Below are 12,065 nucleotides of genomic sequence, written 5' to 3'. Positions count from 1 at the left end.
CAAAATAGGCAAAGTGTTCTTCATTGTAAGCACATATATATAATTGGATTGGATTGGCTAACTTTATTCATCCCGTATTCGGGAAATTACATCGTGGCAGTAGCAAGAGGGTGATTATACAGAACAGCAAAGCAGAAGCAGAAAGTACAAAGCAAATAAAAGTAAATGGAATCATCAAATCATTAAAACATAAAAGCAGCAAAAACACAAAACGGGACAGTGGACAGAGCTACCGCGACCGCCGGCTACCGATTAAACAGCGCCATTTTGGTTGCGGTAGGTGAATCGGACTCAAAAAGACCTTGTAAAGTTGGACAAAATCTGGAACCACACACAGGCAGTCTTCCACGAGATGGGGAACTTTTGCAGACTGTGACCGAGGTGGAGAATATGCAGTGTCACCCTTCCAAGCTTATCCACACAGTTCCCCAGTAGTCTGGAGCTGAAGAAAACAGTAGCAGAGTAGAACTCCTCGACTCCGTTTCCGGCCTGGTAAACCGCAGACAGCTCTTCTATGTTATCCCATGATGGAATGGTTGGTCTGAAGCGTCTCTTCTTCTCCCGGCACTTTTGTCCAGCTCCGACACTCCGGCGGCATTGAGGTGTTGCTCCTTCTGCTGCGCATTGTAACAGCTAGTCCCATGTGTATGACAGCGTAGGCATGGCTGGCTGGTTCCAAAAAATGAAGTAGCCGAAAGATGTCAGGCTAACAGAACAAGGAAAGTTGTAAAAACAAAACAAAAATGACTATTTCAAGCAAATTTATAATACTGATAAACCTAACACTTGCCATTCATTTATTTCCCATAATTAATTACCTGAACACTTTGGAGACGTGAGTATGTAATTCTATCTATGGAGTGATCAGGTGCAGCTTCACTTGATCCAGGCACAGGGTCACAGCACCTGCTCAGGTGTCTATTTGTGTGGACCTATATGTACAGTTGGAGTATAGGCAGATAATCCGAAAAGAAAAAGAAGAAAACACATAGTGAAGAGAGCCACCGGCAGGATTATTATCACATTGGATTATGTCACAATGATGAAAAGCTTTGCCGAGTTAAGTAAGTTTGGACATGATTGACTTTAACCTAAAGTACAATTTTTTTTTGTCTTTTCTGTTTTTGTTCCTTTACATCCCTATGTAAAATTATCAATTTACACCTAATATATTTATCTTTTTCTCTACTTTTTTCTTTGAAGTTCTTGCAAACACTGCTTGTGGGAGTGAGCTCCCAACTCCATCAACAGTGAGTAAATAAAAAATGCTCTAAATGACATACATATATGGTGTGTGCATGCAGCTACCATAGCGCTTATCCTCACAAGAGTCAGGGGAAATGGGGGGGATAGACTGGTGCTTAAACCTATCCCAGCCAGCTAGCTGTAAGCAGTAGGTAGATATTTGACAGTAATGGCCCAGTTTTAAATGTTCAACATTCACCACTACTTGTAATAATTGATATACCATAGATACTATATTCATTCATCATCCATTATCAAGCTAATTAAATGAATAACTCTTCCCTGGTTATAGCACAATTCGTAAATTCAAAGAAAAATCTATCTATATGTTAGAAAAAAAATGCAGTGTGAGTCCACAAAATCAAAATAATCTTCAAGGAGAGGAGGCATCAAGCACAGAATAGTTTTAGACTCCGTGATGGACGCAGCTCGCTCGCTTCAACAACAGGTTGCCAAATGCCAGCAATCAAGTAAATAATTTTGTAGGCACAACATTGTGGTTTTAAAACAATCAGTAATTTAATGGCAACGTACATCAGTATATTTATTTCAAAATTTTTGGTTTGATTGATTTGTTGGAAAAAGTCATATTTTAAAACAGAGTTGGTAATTTCATCACAAAATATGTTATGTTGAAGAAAAGAGTGGTTAGCATGTCCGCCCCACAGTTCAAAGATCAAGAATCGATCCCTGGTTGGCTCAAGCCTTTCTGTGTGATGTTTGCATTTTATCACCAAGGCTACGTGGGTTTTCTCTGGGTACTCTCATCCCAAAATCATGCACGATAAATTGATTGAACACTCTAAATTCTTAAGTGGTGTGGTTGTGAGTGTGAATGGTTGTTTGTCAATATGAGATCTGCAATTGGCTAGCAAGCATTTCAAAGTGTACCCATCCATAGTTAGTTGGGATATGCTGCAGCTCCCTCATGACCCAAATGAGGATAAATGGGATTGAAAATGAATTAATGAATTTTAAAAAATTACCTTAGCTCGAATATATTGCTTTCCTGAATTCTGATGGTGATCCAAAAGCTTGATTATAGTACATATTTTTGTAGGTGGGAAAAAAAACATCGGTGACTAGAGGATTTAACATGAATTATGTGATAGGGTGCAATGGGAGGATCAAAATATGTTCCCACTGAAATTCAAAGATTGAAAACGCATTCCGAATTAGGTGTACCTCATATCTCGGGTATTGAGGTGAATATCCTCCATCTGAGAGCATTTTTGATAGCTGCAGAAGAACCATCAAAATAAGCTGTCTTATAAATTCTTGATTTGTTCACTTGATTCATTTACTTTACTGGGTTTAGATATTCACAACTATGATGGATGAAAAATTAGGAAAATACTGGTTCCAAAGTTTTACAAAGTAGCACAAAAGTTGATAGATGCCTCTATTAAAGCTTAAATAGCAAAATCTATTAAGCGAAAGAAATCTGACAGAATATTGTATGTTTTGGGCTAATTGAAAGTAAACTTACACTTCAATACTCACCCTGATGCCATAATGGTAAAGAGCAGGGGTGTCAAAGTCGTTTTTTTGTCACGAGACACGTTTTAGTTTCGCTTTCATGTCTTCCCACTAAGCTGCCAAAATAAACCGATTAATGAACTGGCAGTTTTTCTGATTGTGCTGATCAATAAATAATTTTTGGACATTCAAATTGATACAAATCTTCTCTTTGAGGTTCTCAAAAGCAACTACTCTCTTACAGTGGATTTTTGTAATTGTTTTAATCAGAAATATAAAATCTTTCATTGGTTTTAACCTTTTGTTTTTTATTTAAAAGGAAAAATAAGTAAAGATTGCATTTTTAAAATTCACATTTTAGATATAAAAAAATTTTAGATATAAAAAAAAATCATATTAAAGAAACTGGTCTCAGTATTTTCAAAAGTATCCTGTTGAGTCACAATGCAACCAGCCTGGATGCATTTAAAATGCATCTTGTATCCATTGACAATGATATATCGGTTCACCTATTCTTGGACAAACATTGCGAAATCTAGCACGGGATGCCCAATTCCGGTCCTTGAGGGCACCGATCCTATCTGTTTTCCATGTCTCCCTCCACCAACACAGCTGAATCAAATGAAAAAATCATCAGCAGGCGGTCCATAAGCTTGATAACGATCCTTGTTATTTGATTCTGATGCGTTGGTGTAGGGAGGCCTGGAAAACAGACTAGATCGGGACCCTCGAGGACCGAAGTTGAGCAACCCTGATCTAGCAGATATGAATGGGCTTGTCTCCTGAAAAAAACGCATTTGCCGAGTTGCCTGCAAAAGATCGGCAAACTATAATAACAAGCTTAACCTCCTAAGACCCAGACTCTTGCAAGCCATACATTTTTATTTTTTCTCTGATATTTAGGCTAATTGGGACCCAAGTGTAAAAACAAGAATTTTCTTTTTACATCATGTATTTTCTGATTCTTCACATTATTGGTGGACACCAGGCCCTTGTAGTCTAAAATTTAACATTGTCGTCTTGTGACAACCAAAAATGTGATGTCCAGACATGGACGCCAGGTCCCAGGAGGTTAATTGGATTGGATTGGATAACTTTATTCGACTGGGCTATCTCTCAATGTCTTTGCCCCACATCTTAATAAAGCTTGATTGTGCTGAATGCACTGTATGGAAGCAAGTGTGTACGCGAGCAAGTGTCCTCCAGTCTAGAATTTGTGGAACGCAGCTCATACAGTCCCGCTCCAGCAGAACCAAGACCGAATGAGAAAACGTACCGTATTTTCTCACTTATACGCCACACCGCGTATAAGCCGCACCCTTAAAATTGCCTTAAAATCGTTGAATTTTACAATCTACCGCGTATTGGCCACCGCCAGATTCACAATTTTCACCTTCATAGTCATGCTTTCAATAGGGAGTACAAATGTCTTACTTTGAAGGGAAAATCTTAAGAAAAGTTATCGCATGTTGTGTTTCTGAGAAACTGTATGAATCAAAAGCACATTGATAGTGTTAATATCATAAGAAATTTACTACCTAAATTATCCAGTAATGATTGTTTTCTTACTGCAAAACTGAAAATAACCAACAAATAATAAATATTAATTTGCTGACATCTATTGGTGAAAGAGTATAGGAACGCTGTGAGTCTCGGGCGCATGTAAGCCATTGCCTTGATTCAGTCATAATTTTTTTGAGTTACAAATATGACTTATATGCGAGAAAATACAGTAATTCAACGATTTGATGGGTATACAGTTCACACATTTATGATGTTACAGATTCTTTGGAGTGAGACTAGTTCCTATCATCACATTCCTTGATGATGGAACACACACGCAAAATTAAAATTCATCTTCATATTAAAGGGGACCCCCCGATAGAAATAGATTTTCATATTTGCACTAGAAGGGAAGCAAGGGCAATATTGGAATTGAAAACAAAGTGAAGCGGAGCACAGTACATATTTTCAAGAGTTTAAATGGTGTTTATATGGATGGTGTGCAACAATATTATTGTGTGAAAGAATTACTGACTAAGCTTTATCTACTAGTGTACACATTCTCTTTTGTATGAAAAAATATTGCTCAGTGCTTATACTCTGTATACATCAATTATAGTTATTACTTGTGTTTTTAAAATTACTTTTAGGAATTTAAAGTTGACCCATTGGAACATCAAAACTCGCCCAAGATCGAAGTGGTTTCTGTGACAGAGGAAGACCTTCCTGCAATTGAGACGCCAAACACAATAAATGTCAGCCCTCTGGGTAGCTTAAATAACTCACTTTCTGACCTCTCCCGAAATCCTGTAGACACCCAAACAGCACCAAGTCCAACTATGCCAGTTACCAAGGTTCAGCCATTTTTTAATGGTAAGTTCTAAACCAATGGTAATGTGAGGACGTGTATTGCATTCACCTTAAAAATAAAAAAAAACCCTGACTGTTTTTCAAATTAATTTATTTTTCGGGTCATTTTTTGAATATTTGTGAAAATTCCAATTTTCAAAAAAGAATGTATTTTGTGGAAGGAGTCGTTAGCGCGTCAGCCTCACAGTGGGGGACTTGGCTCCAAATCCATGTCGATCCACCTGTATGGAATGGAACTCAGGCGATTTGCCTAAAGACGTTTACTCTCCGTTCGGCCAGACGCCCCCTCGGCGAGCTGTCCCTCGGCCAGACATCCGTCGGCTAAACGTCTTTAGGCAAAACGTCCGGCCACGGTATGGAGTTTGTATGTTCTCCCTGGGCCTGTATAGGTTTTCTCCCGGTACTCCGGTTTCTTCCTACATTCCAACGACATCCATGGTAGACTGATTGGACACTCTAAATTGCCCCTAGCTATGAGTGTGAGCGTGAATGGTTGTCCGTCTCCTTGTCTCCTGCGATTGGCTGACCACCGATTCAGGGTGTCTCCCGGCTCTGGCCCGGAGTCAGCTGGAATGGGCTCCATCACCCCCCACGACCCTAATGAGGATAAAGCGGTTCAGAAAATGTATGAATGGATTCAGCAGTAATTGAGTTTTATTTATTAATTTAATAAAGGGAGAATATATATTAATTAACATATAGACATGTTCATAAGAATGAACATGCCACTTTGTGGTGTTCAGGGTTAGGGGGTAAGGAGGGAACTTCGGTGTGGGCAGGCGTGGACTCGATTCCTGCTGGTGCCGGTATGATTGTGAGTGCGAATGGTCGTTTGTCTCTGTGTGGCTGACTGGAAACCGGTCTCGGATGTAGTCTGCCTTTCACCCGAAGTTGCCTGGGATAGGCTCTAGCAACCCCTGCAATCCTTGAGGATGCACGGTATGGAAGGTAAATGAATGAATGTGAATGAACATATGTACATATGTAAGATTATAGTCAGAGCCTGATTTCCAGCAACCCCTGCAATCCTTATGAGGATGCACGGTATGCAAGGTAAATTCATAAATGTGAATGAACATATGTACATATGTAAGATTATAGTCAAAGCCTGATGTATATCTTTTAAAAAGAAGATAAAGTCAATAATGGAAGACAGGACAAAAGACTAGTAAGCAATAAAGAAATGATGAGACATACACAAGTAGCACAAGTCTCAGTGTTGTGATCACCATGTTCTTCATCCAGCATCCAGGTTTTAAAATGATTGGCAAAGAGTGTCAGGGATGGCAGTTTGCGTATGGTAATTGGTATTGAGTTCAAGGATTGTGAAGCACAAACAGAATATGGTTTGGCTTAATGAACTCGTTCTGAATGGGACTACACAGTCATCTTTAGACCCAGTCAAGGTATTTTTTGTTGTACCAAAGTTTAGGTACATGTGAAATGCTGCGAAATGTTTAGCTCGTCAACAAAATATTTTAATGGAGTTACTGAGTTTTCAGTTATTTTTTTTAAGTCAGTCAATAATCCGTACTCTTTACTGTACTTTTCATTCAACAGAGGAGGATTTGGTGAAAGGCTGGAAGAAAACACTTCTGGCCCATAGCAAGGGATTAATAATTGCAACGAGTATCATAGTGGTTTTCATTCTTGCTCTTGGTATAGGCCTTGGAGGTGAGCAAATTGCCTTGTACAACTTCATATTTTTAATTCTCCATCTTGGTTTCCAGATAAAGGAAACGTTACACTTATGTATCTAGGATAATATATTGAAATCTAAAAAAGTTCTACTTCTAACCACAGATTTATTTATTTTTTCTTTACATTAATTAAAATGGATGTGATTTCAGTCTGCCAAAGGTTGGTCTTATCGAATCAGTGCTGTACCTGATGTAAGTGAGGCTTTATGGCAGAGTTACAGAGCAGCTTTCACAGAACAAATGCTGCTGTTGCCAGTTAGACGCATTTACCGCCCGCTGGATTCAAATAGAATGGTGGGGACGATCTTATTAGCACTTGAGATCTTATTGACATTTCACATGAGATTAACGTGAAACATCGTATGGAATCAGAGGTGTGTAGAAACAGACACATTACATCGTAGCATTGGCGTGCATTACATCAGTGGTCTTCATCTCAACGCACAAAGGCCTCCAGTAGGTGCAGGATTTCATTCCAACCAAACCAGACAGTTTATTACAGCCAGCGGATGCTACTACTTTGGTTAAAATATTTGTGCTGGATCATATGGAACAAAAACCCAGACCCAGGGCTTGAAGGACTGATATGGGGTTGGAACAAATTATTATTTTTTGTTAATTTCTATGGGAAACGTTCATTTGAGTTATGAGTAAATCTACATATGAGCTCAGTCCCGGGACGAATTAAGCTCGTATCTCGAGGTACCACTGTAGTATATTTTCTCGCATATTAGCCGACTCCACGCATTAGCCGTACCCTCAAAATTTCCTTAAAATTGTTGAATTTTACAATTTCTCTTGTATAAGACGCCCCCTGATTCACTATTTTCACCCCTATATTAATGATTCTATTAGGAAGTACAACTGGGTTACTTTGAAGGAAAATCTAAAGAAAAATCATCGCATGTGGTATTTCTGAGATACTGTATGATGGAAAGGAATATATTTTTTTTTATAAAAAATCTTGAATGGACTGGAGAATTTAAGGTTAATAAATACATAATATTTTGATGTTTGTAACCATCCCCCACCTTTGATGATACACTGTTTAATTCTAGTTGGTCTAAGCTGTATTGGGAGATTTCGCTGTGGCTTTTCCTCTCAGTGCATCAGAAGCTCAGCACAATGTGACGGAGAGATTCAATGTGACAACAGAGAGGATGAGCTTGGCTGTGGTAAGAAGCTGAGTCGGGAGAAAAGAAAAGTTATATTTTTTTAAGAAAACATATTCATAATAAATATATAAAATATCTCAGAAAGCTAATAATGGGATATTTGGGTGAAAAATTGTCTTCACAACAAAATTATACAAAAGTAGCAAGTAGAACCTTCACATTAAAAGAAAAATGCAATTTTTCTGAACCACACGTAAATCTTTCCATCATTTGGCGGCCAAAGGGTTAAACAATGGAGGAAAGGTTACCTTTTTATTACAAACCATCCACTTGAAATGAGCAAAAGTACTGCAACATGCGATGGGTTTGTTTTCGTTTTGTCATTTAGAGCGATTGCAAAGGCATCAAACAGTCCTTGTTTTACCTTTGGGTTTCATCTGTAAAAAAAAAGGTGTTTTCTGTTATACAAACAGAAGGAACAGAGAGCAAGCTTTCTTTCTTCTCGACAAAAAAAAGCAATCAATTTTAAAGCTGAGAGAAGAGAGAAAAGTGATCAGAGCTATTCAATCAACATTCGGCATGGCCACTATGATAATTTGAAAAACTCCAACTCAACAGTCATGGAGATCAATGCCAAACTCCAGACGGCAGGACTGAAATTGTCACAGTTCACTGCGAAAGGAATAATAATAATCAGACATAGGCTTTGTCATCATCATTGACTCGACAAAAACCTAATTGTCATCATAGCCAGCTGCGTATGACGAATTTGATAGCGCTTCTCATTAAGGTGCGTTTCCCGGCAAAAGACCCAAATAAGTGATAATTTCAGACTCGTAATTTGGCATTCTCCATGATGGATACATCGCATCACCTCCCGAACGGATCACTTACCTCAAACGGTTTCTCATTTGCCTTCAGTCAGCCAGTAGGAGGCAGATCACCGCCCAACGTTTTATGTTACTTCACCTCGAAGTTATTACACAGAGGGGATTTTGTGTCGTATTACCGCAAGTTTAGAGTCCTAATAGATGTGGGAAAAAACTGTCCTCAAGCTTATTTGTCCGTACTTTGTGAGACCTATAGTGTCTGCCAAAGGGCAGCAGCTGAAACAGGTTGTGACCAGGGTGGTATTGGTCCCCGACAATGTTCCTGGCTCTGCTGAGGTAACGAGGGTTGGCAATGTCTTCCAGTGAGGGCAGTGCCAGAGTAAACTGTATTTTGGGAAGATGCCCTTTTCTAAACTGTATTTTTATCACATATAAGCCGCCATGCGTATAAGCTGCACCCTTAAAATTGCCTTAAAATTGTTGAATTTTACAATTTCTTGCGCATAAACTGCCCCCTGATTCACAATTTTCACCTCCATAGTCATGGTTTTAGTAGGGAGTGTTACTTTGAAGGGAAAATCGTAAGAAAAATCATCGCACGTAGTATTTTTGAGATACTGTATGAATCAAACGCACATTATCAGGGTCGATATTATAAGGAAGTTAGTAATTCATCCAGTATTGGTTGTTTTCTTACTGAAAAACTGAAAATAACCACAAATGGTAAATGTTAATTTGCCGAAATCTACAGCTTAAAAAGATTATAGCAACGTTGTAAGTCTTGTGCACATATAAGCCGTACCCCTGATCTTTTTTTTGTAAAAAATGTGGCTTATATGCGAGAAAATACGGAAATCGTTACTATTCCAGAGTGATGTTGACCTGTATTCACACCTTGAATAATGTCATGCCAGCCTGGTGCCATTATTTTCATCCCATAAAGGACTATAGAATTTTTTTTGAAAAATATTTCGAAGCAAACTAATAACTTTCTAAATCGCAGTGCGTCTTAGTGGACGGAGTTCAGTCCTGCAGGTCCAGAAATCTGGTGTGTGGAAAACAGTCTGCTCAGATGATTGGAACAACTGGTTGGGGCTTTCTGCTTGCAAACAATTAGGATATAGCAGGTATTTTCTTCACTTAAAATCCCAATGGCCTTTACTTTCACTCTCTGATCTCTTTTTGTCTTACGTTCAGTAAGATAATCAATAATATACACCAATGTTTCTTTGGCTGTACAGTGAATTTTTCAGATTTTCCATGTATCAAACAGCAGCATCACTACATTTCAAGTGTAATAACTAATTATTGGTTCCTGTTTTTGTCCGTCTTGTACAGTTATGTCGAGTCATTCTACATCTCCTTGACCTCCATTGAGCAGGACCTCCAGTCCAATCTGGTGTCCATCAATCTGAACAAAACACATGTCGTTAAATTACAAAACACAACGACCTTGAGGTACAGAAAATATAGCGTGTTATTTCAAATGCACTTAAAAAAATCCAAAATATAAAGAATATAATATTTAAATCATTGTAATTGTATTTCCTGTCCAATTCATTCCAGTAGATGGGTAAACAATAATGCTCAGGTAATCTGTGATACACGCTTTTGATTGGCTAAATATAAATATATAATGTCTGCCTGCTAAAAGATGGCCATTTGTTTTTCTCCACTATTTTATTTTCTCATCCTTTCTTATTGACCAATTAAAGGGCCTTTACATATTCCATGATCGTTTGACCTTACTGGATATTCACACCGAAACATTTTTTTGTTAATATCAAAATACAGTTGACCTTTCACAAAAGCTTTGTTTTTTACTTAGTTACGGTTGCTAAATCAGCTTGTTTTGTGACTGTCAACATACTGGATTGTTTTAAATGATCTATATTGGCACAAATTTCAGATTAAGACAAAATGATTTACAATATAAGAAGGGACCACTTGTCAATCCCTAGGCTCAGTAGTATTGGACATTTGGATGACATAGTGCCATTTCACCCTACCCCAAAGTCTATAAGGAATGCTTAAAGAAAAATATTATTTTATATAATCTGTACACATGGATTACTAAACTGTACCCACAGTTCTGTATTCTCTATCCACAGATGACTAACTTGTACCCACACTTTCGGAATATGTACTCAACCATCAATAAAATGTGCCCCAGTTTATCAATCTCTATACAGTTTAGTAACAGAATAGCTATGAAACATTTTTTTCTACTCTGGCAGCTGGGCGGCTCCATAGACATTTCCTTTTTACGTTGAATTGATTCATCTCACGTGCAAACTATTGTACTCATCCCCACATGCATCCTTTGGAGTTAATATAGTCCACGTTCAGATTTCTGAGTAAAGTACAACATCCTCAAAACAGTAATCCCTCGAATATGACGGTAAATATAGACCAGACATAGCCCCGATAATCGAAACATCGCATTATAACTACTTTTTATTTAAATTCAGTGCTGAATCATAGTTGCAAGTGTAAAACGGTAGTGGCTTTCGCCAATGTACACCTAGCGGGTTTAAAAAATAATTTTACAAAAAGTGTACCATTTTCCTAATTTACGGCATATTTAAATTTCCCTCAGATTTCAGTTGGATTATTACTCATTTGCTCCTCCCACTGGACCCAAATGTTCATAAATTTATGGGTACAGTATATACTGTTGTATGTTGATTTCTGGGGACACCAGTTTCCATTGTTTATACTGCTTATTGTATGTTCATCTTTCTAAAAAATTTGAACACTCTTTTGAACACACTGCTTTTGTTGGATACTACTTGCCTGATTTTCTTCTCTTTTGTCACCACAGTAAAACCCAATGCAGTTCAGGAAGGGTGACAACACTAAAATGTCTGGGTGAGACACTAAAGCATGCTACACTACACACATGCTGATGTTTAAAAAAGAAAAAAAATGTCATTCTTTATGTGTTTAAAAGTAAAGACAACAAGTATGAATTACATTCATGTGACAAGTATGCAAATCACACATATTTGGAGCTCTGTACTCCAAAAGTTGGATTATCATCACAAGATGGGCTGCCATACAAAGCCAATGTAATCATGAATGGTGACAGGTGACCCGGTTAGCGTGATGCCCTGTCACCATTTCGACCAAAGATTTTGCAGGGGTGAATCTGTCAAGCCACTAGTTTTCTCATTTACATGACTTGAGTTTAGTTAAGTCCCAATCCAATATTCAGTGTCCCCACCTGATAAAACCATTTTTTCAAGTATCAGAGAGAGTATCGGATTTGGTCACAAAGTGATATCTGGTCCAGGAGTCATGTGTGTTTCAATACCGTGGTT

At 38.1% G+C, this 12,065-nt stretch overlaps 1 protein-coding gene across 1 annotated transcript in view; it reads left to right on the top strand.

Annotated features, from left to right (window-relative positions):
• Positions 1–5,066: 5,066 nt before the first annotated feature.
• tmprss3a (transmembrane serine protease 3a) overlaps positions 5,067–12,065 on the top strand; it is a 14,064-nt gene continuing 7,065 nt past the window's right edge. Inside the window, exons 1-6 of the mRNA XM_077728555.1 lie at positions 5,067–5,100; positions 6,658–6,771; positions 7,856–7,972; positions 9,746–9,869; positions 10,081–10,200; positions 11,567–11,613. Coding sequence (XP_077584681.1) covers positions 5,067–5,100; positions 6,658–6,771; positions 7,856–7,972; positions 9,746–9,869; positions 10,081–10,200; positions 11,567–11,613 — 556 coding nt within the window. The remainder of the gene's footprint in view (positions 5,101–6,657; positions 6,772–7,855; positions 7,973–9,745; positions 9,870–10,080; positions 10,201–11,566; positions 11,614–12,065) is intronic.

This window comes from Stigmatopora nigra, chromosome 11 (genome assembly GCF_051989575.1).
Source record: "Stigmatopora nigra isolate UIUO_SnigA chromosome 11, RoL_Snig_1.1, whole genome shotgun sequence".
NCBI lineage: Eukaryota > Metazoa > Chordata > Actinopteri > Syngnathiformes > Syngnathidae > Stigmatopora > Stigmatopora nigra.
Note: the sequence above shows the minus strand (reverse complement) of the source record. Positions and strands in the feature narration are given on the sequence as shown.